Source organism: Anoplopoma fimbria, chromosome 11 (assembly GCF_027596085.1).
Source record: "Anoplopoma fimbria isolate UVic2021 breed Golden Eagle Sablefish chromosome 11, Afim_UVic_2022, whole genome shotgun sequence".
Classification (NCBI taxonomy): domain Eukaryota; kingdom Metazoa; phylum Chordata; class Actinopteri; order Perciformes; family Anoplopomatidae; genus Anoplopoma; species Anoplopoma fimbria.
In genome coordinates, this window is record NC_072459.1 from 13,360,364 (window position 1) to 13,377,243 (window position 16,880).

At 42.1% G+C, this 16,880-nt stretch overlaps 1 protein-coding gene across 1 annotated transcript; it reads right to left on the reverse strand.

Moving 5' to 3' along the window:
- Positions 1–10,234: 10,234 nt before the first annotated feature.
- Positions 10,235–16,519, reverse strand: rdh8a (retinol dehydrogenase 8a). The gene is made up of 6 exons (XM_054607556.1): positions 16,111–16,519; positions 13,709–13,870; positions 12,365–12,544; positions 11,650–11,743; positions 11,366–11,549; positions 10,235–11,209 (listed from the first exon to the last, which is right to left on the reverse strand). Exons 1-6 carry the CDS (start codon positions 16,214–16,216, stop codon positions 10,982–10,984), a joined length of 954 nt encoding a protein of 317 aa, XP_054463531.1. The 5' UTR covers positions 16,217–16,519; the 3' UTR covers positions 10,235–10,981.
- Positions 16,520–16,880: the final 361 nt, after the last annotated feature.

The following is a 16,880-nucleotide window of genomic DNA, read 5'->3' on the forward strand; positions in this document are numbered from 1 at the left end:
GTACCTCTAATTTACTTGAGCATTTCTATTTTATGCTACTTTATACTTCTACTCCACTACAGTTAAGTCAGAAATGTTTAACTTTACTACATTTATTTGATAGCTTTTGTTAGCTCCAACTTGACCGACTGCAACAGTAAAATGCTTCTTTATGCATCACTATTCTAGTAACATAATAACACTTCCAGGGTGCAATTTTCAGAATTTTTTGTATATTTTGTTAATATTTGTACTTTTTCTCCCATTTTAAATCCATGACTTTTACTTGTATACAGGAGTATTTTTATATATAATATATATAGTATTTTATAATACCCTCTGAGACTAATAAATACATCTCACCATCAACTGTAGGGTGAGAAAGTTGGCTTTATGTTAACTAATCCCGTTAGAAATATTCCGCTAGAGTTTGTTGCTACAGCAGAACTGTCACCAGCCCCAACAGCAGCCAGTCACACACCACTGCTGCTAAAAGCCCCTCGTCTCAAATGGCTGACTGTTTAAAAAAACACAACTCTATGAGGGTCTTAGTCAAACAGAAATATTTAATAAAGTCTGTCAAGATCCATAACTCACAGTTGAAATGACCCACAGTGACCCTTTCCATTTATTCCCTTAAGACATATATGCACTGTTGTATTGACACACCCTGCATCATGATGACATAAAAGTGCATAAGGGTAAAATAACTGATGAGGTATAAAACATTCGCCCCCTCATTCTATTTTTATCTTTTATGTTTTATATATGTTATTGTTGTGGCACTCCGTGGAGGAAAAGTAAATGCAGGAGCCCCTTTGTGAAAACTTTAATAACCACCAAACAATCTGACAACAGCAAATAAATATGCCAAGATGAGTTATATGACCTTGTTTCAAAGAATAATAGAGCACTCTTCATAGCTGTCACTACAAAAGTGGTTGGAAAACAAAGTCATCATCGCCAAAATGTGAAACCCACAAAGCATTTCCATGTCCTTGAAGCCTGTAACTGTTAGCAGACAAGTCAAAAGCAATCAATTACAAAAATAGAACAGCATTCGCTGTATGTCTGTGTAGTGTTCGGCTTCATCCCGTGTGTGTGAACACTTTTTTGCGTCACACCCGAGTACAGAGCAAAACGTCTGAACAGAAACTCAGTTTATTACCCCACACTTGGCCCTTTGCATTGGGGTTGTGAGAGAGAACTTTCTTTCCCCAGGGTCTCTCCCACGCCATCTCCCCCATTCCCCCCATCTCCACCCCAGTATATGAGAATAACCATAAATCACAGCCACATCCAGCTTTGAGCAGTAAAGGGCTAGGAACTCGCTGTTACACTAACAGGGTTAGGCTCAGCGCTGTTGCAGAACAGACACACCTTTTGCAATAGGCCACAGATATTAAAAGTTGAGTCATAGCGGCATTGGTGCTTTGGCTCAAAAATACCGAACGCAATGAATGTTCAGGCCACAATCACACACTCAAACACTCAGGCACGCAGACACACTCACACCCCTCCTCCTTTTCTCCCGACGTTAAAGCCAAAAACAACTATACACATCTCTCTCTTGGGTATCATAAGATGGAAAACATATAAGATAAATAAATGAACTAACCCCAAATTGTTGTGCTTGCGTGGGAGAGTTCAAAATGACCCAAAATAGTCTTTCGTAAGGCCAGTGGAATGGGGGTCTGCATCATTTCACCATACAAGGGCCTGCTCTCTGTAGTCGCTTTGGATAAAAGCTAAATGACTGTAATGTAATGTAATGTAATGTACCCAATTCCCTGCCGAAACCCTCCACCACACTCACCACAGTGACCGGTCTGCTTCCACAGGGACCAGACTGCTGTGCGTTCCACACATGTTCTTTGTGCTTTTGTTCTACAGCATTCTTGTTTGTATGTGCACACACTTAAATGCACACACAGCCATTTTAAAAATGTGTATCTGCATTCAGGGCATATGTCCCTTGGTATTGGACAATGTGGCTCCTGGTAGACTAGTTGTGATGAAGCATGTTCCTGTTTCCACATGCACGCTCTGTGGAAAAAACATGCAGACACACACACACACACACACACTCACAGGGAGACAGCGAGAGAGAGACAAAGTGAGGCAAATAGACAAATAGCAACAGGTTGCTCATGGTATCAGTTTCTTGATAGCGGTAGTAAGTCTTTAAGTGGTAATCTGAGCAGTCATTTGACTCTGCAGAAGCAAAAGTGAAAAACCACTTTACATTGGTGGCCAGAGACTCACACAACCGTTTAGACAAAAGAATGACTCTTAGACACACAAACAAGTACTCGCTGATCAAGTCCAGACACACTTGCTTTCGTCACATCAATCTTGCTTTAGTGTCGCTGCACCCATCTACATGTGTATGCGTCTGTACACACTTCTGAGGCTCCAACACTTTGTTGATTCCTGTTTGTATTTGAGTACACAGTGTGTGTTTTTGTGTGATTGTGCACATGGCATGCATGTCTATAAAATATTGTGTGTGCGTCGGTAGTCAACGCTGTCGCCAACATCATCAGTCCACTATGATTGCAGTGTTTATCATTTATCATTGCCGGCAGATGGATCCAAGTGACACAAAAGCATATACAGTTAGAGCCAACTGTAATACTTGTCTTGCTCAAGACAGTCAGTTGGGATAATCCTGTGTTCCTAGACCCTCTGACCTGCAGACGTTTAGTAGTGTTGGCACGTAGCTGGAGCTGTCAGATCTGTGTTTAATTTGCAAAAGCGGACTTTGCCAGAATACAGAGAGTGAATGAAGGAGAGAGGGGGAGCGAGGGGAAACGAAGCCAGAACTTTTGTCTGTGTGCTTGAGTGCCCGAGCGGACCTGCGTTTCTGAAATCTGTCGCAGATGATAAGACTGAGGCTCTCTCTGAGATATGCATATGTGACAGACAGAGACATTTTGAGACTTCTTGAGGTTCAGTGTGTCTGCTGTGGAAATAATTGTGCAAGTGGTTGTATGTTTCAGTATATGGGTGTGCGCAAGGGGGGAGTTACTTTGAAACTCAGTAGTTAATAGTCTGTGTTTGTCTGCAGATTACTCTGGCACGGGCCTGGGCCCACAAGCCTGTGAGAATCCACTGCTCTCCAAGATTACCCAATGTGAGCACAGCGCATCTCAAACAGCTATTGTACGCAATCATGGAGAGCTGCTCGTCACGAAACCTCACACTGGTGGTTTCAGTGTAGAAATAGTTGTTTTGCTACCAGTTTCTTGGTTTATGTGTCCATACTTGTGCAAGGGGAGTGTGTAGAGCCGGTGGATGACGGTGACAGGTAACGGTGATTTCTGTCATGTTTTTCTGGTTCTACGCAGTGACTGAGGTAGTCAAGTTGAAGCCTGCCCTCTTCCCTCCGGCCTGGGAACCAGAGCAGTGATGCCTGCTTACCTAAGTGCCTGGCTGCTCTCGCTGGAACTGTTCCCATCCCAGTCATCTGTTTATTATTTTCCTGTGTGGGCTTGTGTTGTAAGAAGAGAAAAGGGGGGGGGGGGGGTATGGAGGTCAACATGGAGGGAATACTCTCCCATGTTTCATTGACGATACCTCTTGAGACTGGGCTGGGATGATGGGTTTTTGAGCATGAAGAAGTCATAAATAAATGTCTATCTGCAGGGAACTGGAAAACATTTTGTTTAAGACCCTGAAATGTGATAGTAATAGTAAGCCCTTGATTTCACAAGACAAGTGGTTTCATAAGGTGCACGGACTTCTCCACTGGTTGGTTTGCTTTATGTCAGGAACAAAACATAGGATCCTAACCCCAGGCAACAAGACAGAAAAAACAAAGCTTTAAAAGAGAAATGTTAAAAAACAGAAAAAGCACGTACACACTGTGCATTGTAGACATGCAAGACTATCCCAGCTTACATCATGTCCTCTTTGAACACTAACACATTTTGGCTGCAGGTTTACTCCTAGTTTCGCCTGACTGAGTGGATATTACTCATTTGTTGAGGTACCACTCTTCAGGTCAAGATGAAGGTGTAAAACCCATAAATTGTTGATCATTTTCCCTGTGAAAGTCTCAAACAGACAGGCATTTGTGTTTTTTCAGACTGACCACAAGGAGAATTGTGTGGCTAGCTGTGTAGCCAGTTGTTTCCCCCGCTGCCCTGAGGGTTTTTCGACAGAGTTGCAACATCAGCTGTGGGTTTGTGAGAGAGTAGGCACTGGGTACATTTGACCTCCGACCTTCCCACAGCCTCAGGAGTAGAAGCCTTTTTACTGAGAAAGGGAAGACCCTCTTGCCAGTCCCACATGGTACTCTCAAAGTCACATTCCAAAGGATGCTTTTCCCACCATGGACCAAACACATCACTCTGTTCTTTCCTGGAAAAAATCCAAGGCAGTGGGTGATCATGAGTAGGGACCTGCCCAGTACTCATGGCAGACATGACCTTCAGCAAATGTCACAGTTAGGCCATTCTCCACAGGTCAGGGGAAATATGGAGAGGGCTTGGATCTGGCAGCAAGGCCTGGTCTCTCTAATATGGCATAGAAACATTTGGTTCTGATTCCATTCGAAATGTATTCATTTTCAGCTATATTCATAACTTATATAAGAGAACCATTACAGAGTATACAATTGAAAATGCTCCGGAAAATGACAGAGATATGGTTACTGTTTATGTTTTTGTTTGTATAAATAGTTCTAAGATGTACAATCAAACAAATACAAACACATGTGTAGGGTTTTTGTGTTTTCTAATGGTTGTTTTCTTCTAAGGTTTGAACATATTTCCACAGGTATTAATATGTACAAATATTTTTATAACTTTAAACTCAGAAGTCAAACTTTTTTTGCTTCATCCGCCACTGATCAACTTTCATCGGAACGAACAGGTCCCTGCCTCCAATGTTGTGTCCAGTTCTTTTTATACATCCATGGCCCTGACCAAGCTGCAGTATTTGAAGCATTGGTGTGAGAAAGTGTTGAATGACAGTGATAATAACAAGGAAAACAAAAAAAAATAAAAATATATATAATTGAATAGTTTTTGTAATTGTTTATTTATTGTTGTTTATAGTTTATGTAGGATTTGCATATACTTTTTTAAATAGATTTGTTCTATATTGCTACTGAAAAAAGAAAACATGATGGAGATGTGTTTGCCTTTTCGAGGGAATATGTGGCATATGGCACCAGTTGTAAGTCCATGTTAATTCTTCCTCGAACACGAGCATGTTATTTAGGTGCCAATCCAAATCACCCACATAGGGCTCATTCTGTGCCCTACACATTGTTTGGGTACAAACCCTCTCTAGGATACCCTCCTCCCCTACGGCCCCAGTGCAACCACATTGCCTGCACTGTGTATATTTACACCCCTGAGTGGAGTTAAAACTAATTAATTCAGGAGCAGTATAGTTGTGCATGTGTCTCTTTTGTAAGTAAACTGTAACTTTGAACATCTTCAAGATGTCAGCAGCCGGTGTTCATCAGGAATCCAGCGTAAGTATTCTCCCTGATGGATTCTCTTTACGCTGCAACACTTCCCCTCCGGCAACCGAAACCAGGCTGTGCAAAGACAAGCAGAGTTAATGTATGCCGGGCCTCAGTGTCTGTCACTCGGGCAGAGACACGCACCATCTAGATGAGTAGATTAGATAGACAGAAGATGAAAGAGAGAAAACAAATCAGAGGCCAAGCTGGGAGGAGGAGGGCCAGAGAAAGACAACAGTGTGGTGTGATTTTCTTTTTACTGCACGAGCACGAGCACACACACGCACACGCACCACGATGTAAGAGGACGTAAAAAATAGTAGTGAAAATGAATTGAGGAAGGAGAAAATAGAATCTAATTTGAAGTGATTGTGTGTTAGTAAGAGATGGACTGGGGGGGGGGGGGGGGGTGAGAGGGAGAGCAGCCAAATGACAGAGGCGTGTTTGTGTTCTGATTAGGCTGAGCCAAATGGAGGCGGCTCACCAATGGAGATAACCAACAAAGACATCTCTTCACTAGGGGACAAATCTATGAACATCTTTTCACTGTCAATAGACGGAGGCATTCTTTTGTTTTCATGAAGAAGAAAAAAAAAATCAGCCTTGGTGGATCCATGAGTGCAGAACAAAGTTTACCGTTCATCTGGTCTTGAATGAAGCAGATGACCAACAGGCCGTCTGGTTTTTGGAGTTTGGGTGCATGAAAGAGTCCACATTATTCCTTATGTTTAAGTGAGCTAATACTTGAAGCTAGGTTGTCATTATGTTCTTATGAACTAGCATTTTTAACGTCTATCTACTCTCCCCCTGGCTGCCAAGATATGATGCACTCAAGCTGAATAAACAATGATGTGGGCTCTTTGGGCTAAGACAGGCTTCCTGGCATGGGCGTGCCTGCACCCTGTTTGGTTTCTCATCATTATGGCTGGTGACAGTGAATAGATCAGATACATGGCAGTGCTGATGGAGTCCAGAGTGAGGTTTTTTTTTCTTCTGGCAGGGAAATACGGCTGGGATAAAGCCAGGGTTGCCAGGCAGGGCAATACTGACAGACTCTTTGATGAGGTCACTGTCTATCAAAGACTAACTGTCTCTGTCACTTTGCATACTTGCTATCTATAGAACTATCCATCTATCAATCTATCTATCCATCGACCCATCTATCCATCCGTCTCACCCTTGAATCCTCTCTCTCTCTGTGTGTGTGACTCACACATATCCGCATAAACACTCATTAAGCTCACCCACTCACTGACATGTCAGAAAAACACAGCCATCCTTGGGAAAACAAATTAAAAGGATAATCATTCCTTGGATGAAAATATTCCCTCTTTGGTGTCGGTGAAACCAGAAAGCAAAGCATATGCTTATTTTTCTGTAAATTAAAAATATGAATGCTTCCCAGACGTCTAATTACAACATTGAAAGGGAGAAACAACTGATCCCTGGTGGAAGAGGTTAGAAACCCCAAGAAAGATGATATGTTACAGGAAGAAATGTGAGTACACATCATGATGAGAAAAGAGTAATGTGTTTGTTTGAGTTAATTTTGTTCCCTTATCTGTTTATCCACTATTTTCTTTTACTTTTTGGTTGTCATACCCTGAGGCTTGTCTTGCCCACAAACAGGAGTTTCAGGTTTTTTAGCAGAATCAGTGCATTGACATCAGCGGCTTTCCTGTCAGACTCCTCTTGCGAAATATTACACCAATCTTACCTCATTGTCCACAATAAATACAAGAGGATCATGTTGCCCCGGCTCAGATTACTTCATCTCAAAGCCCATCACAATCAACCATCAGCCCCTTGTTTGACAATTATCATGCTTGTACACAACATGAACCCTCTAATCATAGAGTTTCACAGTCATTGGAACTGGTAGTTTTGAGAGAGTGAAAGGAGCGGAACAAAACAGTACGGTAGTGGGCAAACTGAGTCTGGAAATTCCTGCTGGATTGTTTATGTTCTGGAAAAGCAGTGGGGAAAGGGGACAATGCTAATGTTGTAATGACGGTGACAATAGCAGTTCTGTGTCGGTAAAACAATGTGTATGACTGGACAGCTATAGAGCCAAGATTCTATTGATTTATGTTCTGACCTAACCTGAATGGCCTCGCAAACAAGCAGTTCTACTCAAAACGAGAGATGTTGACCCCCCCCCTCCCTCCATGTGTGAATAAACAAGTGACCCACGTTGGGTCTGCGAGAGGTCACTGCACAGCGGAGTTATGGAGATGGACGGAGGAGAGGGCAAATTGACAGTGGGTCTCAGAGTGAGTGAGAGGGAATGAGAGAGAGAACGGACAGAGAAGGAGAGATAGATGTTGTGTGTTGGTTTCTCCCTGTGGCCTCTGCTGCCCTAATGGACCCGGACGCCACAGGCCGACCTTGGGGGCAACTTGGGGTTCTCCTGTTTTGACTATATAAAGATTAATAGCTCTCGTCAGACCCCAGATCAGCTCAATGGATAGTAATATGTCCCATGTGGCTACATCTCCAGTCACATACAGCCATGTTAAAGGGTGGCTGACCTTCACCTTTTCTTTCTTCTGTCTTATTGAATTTATTTGTGATCCACAAATCAAGTCATATGGCGGTTCTGTGACACTATTTAGAATTATTCAGAAAGGATCCTAGAACGCAAGTGATGTAATAAAGAAGAAACAGATAAGTGGAGCCACATTTTCATCCATCCTGACCTGGGATTCGGTTGAAGCACCCTGTCTAGACATCAGCTCCACTTATTGCAGCATCCCACCAAATCCAGACCGCTCTTCCTTTTCCTTTGCTTCTTACACACTCTCCCTCTCTTTCATTTCTCAGTCGAACTTTCACAACTCAGTTCTCACAATATTTTCTGACCTTTTGCAGCTCCCTTTTGTTTTTGACTCCCTCGTCCATCTCATCACTCTCTGAGTCAGGCTTAGGTGTGGTTCTCTGGTCATGATGACAGTGAAAGGAGGATGCGGTCAAAGCGGCTGAACCAGCAACGACCCAATAACAGACAGGGCAGACATATTTCAAATAATGTCTCCTACAAACATGCCAAAGATAACATTTGAGGTTTTCCTTTTTTCTTTCTCTTTACTCGTATTTACTGTCAAGAAAATGCAAATGGGTTGTTTGTCAGTACACAGCCAGGATGCATGAAGACAGAGCCCATGAATGTTTAGTGGTTCAGTAATTGTGACAGGGTTACAATTAAGGGAAGACTTAACCACGTCACGCTGCCCTCATTATACTGCAATTATGTTTTTGATTGTGAAACAAAGGTACATAACAATGGTTTGATAAGACCTCTTGTTTAATGAGACTTTGCTGTAACTCCTGTGTTCATTCAATTAGTAAACAGGTCTTCTATTCAAGCCTGGGCACCCCAATTCTCATCTTCCCAAATGCAACAAACCCCCCCCCCCCCACCATCGCATCCCAAAAAACTCCCCACCCACCCCCTGCCCTTAGCCTTCAGCGTCCCACATTGGGTCTTGGCATCCCCCTGAACATTTAAGACACACAGACTCCTCCTCCAACCTCCACCCCCACCCCTCCCCAACTTCCCCACCACCCCCCCGCACACACACACCCATTTGATTGTGATTGACAGCGTCTTTGTTCCATTGTGCGGAGCTGTCGCCTCTGATGAAGACACGTACACAGAGCTGTGGTGCTGCACTCATTGTACATTGCACAGAAACTACAGGTCTGCGACCAGTTGCACTGTCGTCTGACGATGAGCTCAATGCAGCGGGTGAGTCTGGACACGGCAGGGCTTGGCAGGATGGGTTCGGACAGGGTGTGTGCAGACAGGACAAACTCTGGTAACTCTGGCTGGGCTATCCAGGCCAAGACCGCAGGCCTCTCCTAGTGTGGACCAGGGGGTCCCGGCCCTATGGGCTGAGGGGGCCAGCTGGAGAGGGAGGCTCAGTGCTGCGCAATGTGTCTGAGAAGGCCGTCATTAGGGTTCACCCCTCCTCAGGGATGGGAACCAGGTCACATTCTCTCACACGGCACAAAGCAGGGTGTGTGTGCGAGAGGGGTGGGGGTTCAAGGGAGGGGTTCTGATGGGGAGCAGGCCATGACCTCTTTATATCCATCAACAGATCACTAACTTGGCCCATAGACATGCTCATACAACACATTCACACACACGCACGCATGCATGCAAACACATGCTAATGTGTGCGTATGTGCACAGACAAAAATGAACAAAATGAATATGCAAAAACAAGTACGTGAGGCATTATGTGTGTCTTTACCTGAATATGGTCCCAATAGCTTAAATGTTCTGTTAGCTGAGATTTGAAGTTTGTTAGGCTACACGAAAACTTAGAAAAATGGAAATAATGCCTACTAAGGAATATCTTTTTTCCAAATCAACAAAAAGAAATGATCAGTATGGCTTGGGGTTGACTATTGTATTATTGAAATATATATTGTTACAAATCCAATGAATGAAACAATTCTGTTAAAAAAGTAAACAGCCAGTGTCTGCAAAATATTAACTATTTCATTATACTGCACTTGTCTATCTCAGACCACGTAGGAGAAATTCCTTTACACTACAGCTCCGGCTCTGCGGGCTGATCTGTGAAATCCAAAGGTTGACTGCCAGGGAAACAAACAGTGAAATACTGCCCCCTATTGGTGCCCAAGGAGTTTTGCAGACGGAGAGAAACACCTTGCAGAATTTCCAGGAAAGTATCAAGAAAATATGTTAGTCAGTTGCATTTTGTTATTAATATCCTTAAAAAAAACAAAAAATACCTTTGATGGGAAATCAAAACTTTATTTATTTTTAAATCAAGAAGTTAGATTAAAAATATCTACCTTCACAAACCTTCAGTTTATCAAAAAATTAAAAAATATGATTTAACAGCAGTTATGACCATGAGAACACTAAAAACATGAAATTAAGGGAACGAAACAATTGAAGCAGATAAATTCATTCGGTCTCTGTCATACATGTTATAACTCTGGTGAGCCTGAGTGTACAGTTGTCTAGGCTACAAGTTATAGAATTATTATTTCACTATAATTTTATTGTCTCTCTCTGTAACAGAGTTCATTTTTTTTGTGCTTTGTTGTCTGTCCATTGGGCTCGCATCTCATGTCCTGTCTGTGAGTTCTCATTTAAACAATATAGACATCTAATAACTGTATAGCCACGCTTTATCTGACTAAGGCGTGGCTTTAGCTTAATAGTATGTATGTACAATAATCCAATGTTTGTGTGTGTTGCTTGTATTTCTGTGTTTAATATTTGTATGTTTCTCTCAGTGTGTGAGTGTTTGAGTACATGATGCCATCCTGAACACAACATCTCTGTGACAAACCTGTGCAATTGTGCATGATGGCAAAGCTTATCATGGTAATGTCTTTGAACTAAAAGGCACCTCCCCTTTCCTGGGTTACTGGCTCTAGTCTACCTGCTTAGCCAAATACCTCAGGAGAAGGCAGTAGGAACTTGGTGAGGGTCAGCAAACAGGGAGGGGAAAGGTAAGAGGCAGGATTGGTCACCCTTTTTTAGTTAGGTGAGACAGTGCGTCTACGCAGACAGCTGCATGTCAGGCACTTGAGGATGCTCATGGTGATGTGCATGAGAGGGCCAAAATTGAAGAGTAGATTGTAGAAGGTGTTGACAGAAAGGCCACCAGTCTCATCTGCGTACTTTAAGGCCACAATGGGTGTGTAGAGGCTGTTGGTCAGATTCCTGAAGCGAGGGCTGTTTGACTCAATTACCTTTTTAGTGCACTGGAGAGATGAGAAGCAAAATAAAGTGTTGAATGATTTCATGGCTTTGCATGCCGGTTGAATATTTGTACCAGATACTTATCATAGAAACACAACATTGATTCTCAAATCCTGAGCTAGATTTGTAAAATGTGAGTTAGAAACCTTTTCTCTTACTTTGGCTATGTCCTCTGGCGTCTGGCCCATGGCTTCAAATATATCTATGGACGATGGCAGGTAAACGTCTTTAAAATACCGAACTGTGTCAGCATCTACTCCTGGATACTCCATCTTGGCCACATCCTCCATCATCTTTGTCTCAAACTCTGTGTGAACTGGGCCGGGCTCAATCATGGACAACCTGTGGGAAATCAGATATAGAAAGGCTTGTATTAGGAAGCATGTACAGTACAAAGCAAAGACAGATGTGAAGGAAGAACAGAGGGAAGAGAGTAATCTACCGGATATTGAACTTCATCAACTGCACGGCCATGCTCTCACAGAATCCTTCCATGGCAAACTTAGAGGCAGTGTAAACATCATTGAACACCACTCCTAAATCATCAAAACGGGGAGATAAAGAACAGCATCACCGCATAGTATTTTCAAATATTACAGTACTTGATTAACAGCAGACATGCGTTAAACATCATTTACACATAAAGCCCTAAGAGACTCAAATCAAACAAGAAACAGAGAGATGTCACATAGAAACAATACAAGTGCCAGACAGAAAAGGAAAGTCAGTTAAGCATGCTTGCATGTGATTAGCAATTTTGCAACCCTAGTCAGGTAAACAGGGCTTTTACTGGAAATGTAAGGCATAGTAGGCAGACAGCTAATAACAATATCAAATATTCCATATGTCAAGTATCCTCATTTAACCTTAAACTGCTTGCTAGCATTGTCAGCACTAATATTTGAAAACAAAAGGATTTAACAGGGTACATCAACAATGAAAAAAGTGCTTCTGTTATGTAATGTTTAAAGTTTGTCACACTGAGATTGTTTTGCATGGTATTATACACTGAATTCTGACTTACTAATGTAATTAATCATAAACACACTGATTTACAACTCAACATGAGGGATTTTTTTAAGACTTCAGACTCTCCACAGGTTTGTCCCCCCCAAAAAAGATATAAATATACACACACACACAAACACAAATCATACCCTGAAGACCCATGACACTGCTCATGACCACGATGTGTCCTGAACGCCTCTTCTTCATGTCTGGCATCACTTCTTTGATCATGCGAACTACACCGAAGAAGTTGGTCTCAAATACTCTTTTCATCTCCTCGATGCTGATGCTTTCCACAGGTCCCAGCAAGCCCACACCTGCATTGTTGACTGACAGGAAACACATACACAGACGCAAACATGACAAACCTGCTTGTGTCTCCATCACTGCATTTACCACAACTTTTAAATGGTTGTGACATTGTTGAGTTAACATGAAGAAGTGATGTTGCACTGTTTCCTCATGACCTTTCTACAAGAACAGAGCCTTATTGATAGATTACAGATGGTATATCTTGATATTGCCACCAGATGTCAGTGTGTGACAACGACAGAGAGGTGTGATGTAACACCAGGCCATGTCGGAGGGCCTCTGGGTCTTGAGTAATTAGGTAAAGGGGGATGTAATGTTGGATTCAGAGTGAAAGGGATGCAGGTTTATAAATAGATGCTTAATCCAGACTAAAGGTTTAAACAACACAAACAACAAGAGACAGCTTTTTACGAGTTATTAATCCTGCAACATACCTTTTACCAGATTACAATAAAATCCAACCTAATTAATTGTCGGTCATGTGGTGAGATTTTTGTTCTGTTTTAGCTTAAAGGACCCCCCTTTGGAAAAAAACAAACTAGAAAAAGAAGGTGTCTTGGGCAGATAAAGCTGCAGACTCAGTTTCATCTATATGTTACACACTCAGTCAGAATATCAGGTTGGTGGTCCTATCTCTTTTGGTGCAGAATCTATCTGCCCACTGGAATTTCAAGACTCTCCTAATCTCCTCTCCCCCCACCTAAATGCCAAACCACAGATGACAGTGCTACAAGAGATTGGTCATCAAAACCGTTTCAGTATCTTCCAAAAGCGTTGTCCTAAAGTTGTGGCTTTATTACAGTAATAACACTGTACTGTGATATTTTGCCTGCCCACTTGACGAGTCTGTTAGATGTTTACTGTTTCCCTCTCTCATGAAAGTTCGACATTGCTGTTTGTGTTAAATATAGGCTACTATTGCAGGAAGGTTCAAGGTAAGTGTTCTACGCATTAGATTATCATTCAGATACACGGTTAAGAAACTCATGCAGTACATTGCTTAAAGACTTAAGGTTACATACTAAAACTATTTAACAACTCATCCAAAAATATATGATAAAAGAAAAACAAAAGATGTATACACCCATGTATAAATCAAATCAAAAAATTTGAGTCATTCAAAGCTGGGGGAAGAGGTCAAATGGCCGTTGCAGGCCTAGTTTAAGGCGTGTCCCACTCACTCAGGATATCAATATGGCGGTCCTTGACATTGTTGATGCACTGCTTGACTGAATCGTCACTGCACACGTCTAGTGGAAGCAACATCAAGGTCTTGCCATATGTGTCTCCAGCTGCCTCCAGTAGCTTGTCCTTCTTCTTCAGGTCCCGCATTGTGGCAATGACTTACAGGGAGAAACCGAGTGGAAATTATTATTTCACTTGTATGATTATGTGGCTTTCAATTTAAAAAATTTTTTAGACTCGTACAGTAAGACACGACAAAGAGTGACTTTTTATTTGAGTCATTTTCCTTTTTATTCATTAAGAAAATCCTTAATTATTGTCTGTAGTTACTATAAAAGAAAGAAAAGCGTGACCCATTGTCACACTGATAAAATGACACTCTTGACTGCGAAACCTCTGATCTCACTAAATGACTTCAGCACACACACGGACACACACTCTCGGTTGTGACCGAGCCAGACGTGCGGGTCAGAATTCCTAGCAATGACCACGCCTTTCACTTTACAGGACACACTATTGATTTCCTCTGAACTTTGACCCACATGCAGCACAGGAATCTCTCATGACCAGTGTCAGCAGCTATCAGCACGCCGTTGACTCGGCTTTCATGGCTTCTTTCATGTCGTGTGTTGTGCTAACACTTTGCTGACTGACGCTGTCTAGCAGGGGAAAGAGAGACAGTGCTGTTGCACTATGGCAATCAGTGGGAGTAAATAACCTCTTCTTCACACATTCATCTTGATATACCTGTTGTCTTAGATAGATAAAGGAGAACCCCTTACTTGATTCTTGTCCGAACAGAGACTGGGTTGGATAAGTAAGATAGAAGAGGGATCGGTGTGCTGTAGAGGTTTTGCATTAACATGCAATGTTATTGATGTGACATTTCTTGTTTGTAAAGAAAATAGAAATGTATAATTATAAATTTGTTTGTTAGATTTTCGTTGTGTAAGTAATATCATCATTCAACGAAAAAACACCTAATTGAGTCTAATCTTATGATTTGAAAACTGTGTCCATGAAGAAACAAAGAGATTTAGAAGAGCGAACAAGAGATCCATTGTTCTTCTGGCTCCTGCAGGAATTACTCTTGGGCTGCTTAAACATTCTTGAATTAACCACATTGCATTGCACACACAGAGGTCTTTTTGGGGTTTCTCTGAATTCGGGGTATGTTACTGCAACTGATTATTACTTTATGCACAATGCAATAATTAATCTCTAAAGACCCTGGGAATGAGCAGATCAGCTCCATTGCTCAGAGGTGGCCTTAATGAAAGCGGTCACATTGTGGAAAAAATTAAAATGCTCAAACCAGTGTTATGGGAGCAGTTAATCACTTTTGTTTTGCTCATCTATTTCATGGTGATAAATCCCATCAGACCCATAGGGCCCCCCAAAGAAACTTGAACTAACCCTTGCACAGTGGTTCCTGAAGGAAAGCAGTAAAAACAAACAAAAAAAAAACTGCTTAAATTAGTTAAATTACTTAATGTATAAGATGACCGCTGAAATTATGGGTTTCACTGTTACCTCACTGACCCGACTAGGCCTACAGCTAATTATGTTATTCTGCATAAACACAACAATGGGGGTCTTGAAGCAAAAACTCTTGTCAACAGGGGTGGGGGTGGGAAGGTGGTGTATAATGTAATTCTGTCTGAGGCTCCACGACATGGAAAAAAGGTTTTGGAGTGACACAAAGGTGGCTGGGAAGCAGGAGAGTAGACGCACAGACCAACACTGTCAAAGTGGGACACTCTAAGTCCACTGTGGACCAATGAAGACTTCAAACAAGGCCCTTGCTTCAGAGTGAACCCTCGCTTGTACAGGTCTCAAACTTTGTCCCCCTTTCAACACTCGCTCCAGTGAGGGGACTATAGGCACATTAGACACGGCACTAAACCGGAGCAGGCGGTCTACAATTCACTGCGATAAAAAAAAAGGGGGGCTTTGTGCAGGAGAAGTCACTTGAAAGAGAACTGACAAGACTTCTTTTTTTTTTATTATGATTCCGCCTGGAAAGCGGCATCCTTGCAGAGCCCTTCCCTGGAAACTGCGCTTTCAGATGATAATTGTTGAAGCAAAAGGGGCGACTGGATCCCAGTCCTTACAAAAGGATATGGATCCGATATCACTGGGGTTAAGTTGTTCCAGTGGACATTAGACGAAAAGCACTTATTTGCGTAAAGACAGGAGAGTTGCGCATGAAAGTCAACAGATCTCTGCGCGTAAAGGAGCGTCGGTGCTTTAGCAGAGGGTTGAAAAAGGAAAAGTAAACACGATTTTTTTTTTTTTTTTTTTTTTTTTTTTTTTTTTTTTAAGCGAGCTACACTGTTAAAAGGCTTGCTACTTATAGGTCCGATCAAAGAAACAATGTAGAAGAAAGCGCATTTACCATGGTAACGCTTCTTTTCATCTTTGGCCAGCGTGACGGCGATTCGTAACCCGATGCCGGAGGAGCAGCCGGTGATCAGCACAACTTTCTGCCCGCTGTTCGCCATGATTTGTCCGGGTGGGCGCTGGTGTTTCGCAGCGGTCCTCCGCTCTGGATGGTCGCTGCCGAGGGAGCTACCGATCACCGGACTTTAAAAAACCCAAAGCGGATCATGCAGCCACCTCAGCCATGTGAGCCTCTAATTCGGTCACATGCTCAATCAAATCAGTAACCCAAAAAAACAAAAACAAAGACGTGGCATTGCAAACTCGATTTTAAACTTGATAGGTGCCGCCTGCCCCGAAAATGAGGTTAATTCCTTTAAAATGTGTGTGGACGTGCATGCGCGCACGTGCGTGTCTTGTGGAGGGGGCAGTGCTTATTTGATTTCTGAGCTGATGACCCCAACAACTAATAACTGTAATATTCATGCAGTAGTCACGTGATGTTTTGGGTCATACCTGGTGGTGTTTAATATTCTTAATAGGGATTATTCAAACGTTTTATTTTACAGTATCCTACCCAGCTTTTTCTTTTTTTTATTTTTTTTTTTACTGTTTTTACTATTATTTAACCTTTAATACTCAAATTAAACTAGTGAATTGCATTTTGACAATACTTCAGATGAGTTGTATATGAGCTGCACACACGATTTTATAACAATGCACATCATTTTATTATTATTATTATTATTAATATTATTATTATGCTATTTGCTGTTGCTGCGCTTG

Bases quoted from the DNA above. Each gene is read 5' to 3' on its own strand.
- rdh8a (XM_054607556.1), bottom strand. From the start codon at position 16,216: ATGGCGAACAGCGGGCAGAAAGTTGTGCTGATCACCGGCTGCTCCTCC. The intron at 11,744-12,364 runs GTATGATTTGTG...TTGATGATTTAG, and splicing joins CAGTGTCATGGGTCTTCAGG to GAGTGGTGTTCAATGATGTT. The intron at 11,550-11,649 runs GTAGATTACTCT...GATTTCCCACAG, and splicing joins TTGATGAAGTTCAATATCCG to GTTGTCCATGATTGAGCCCG.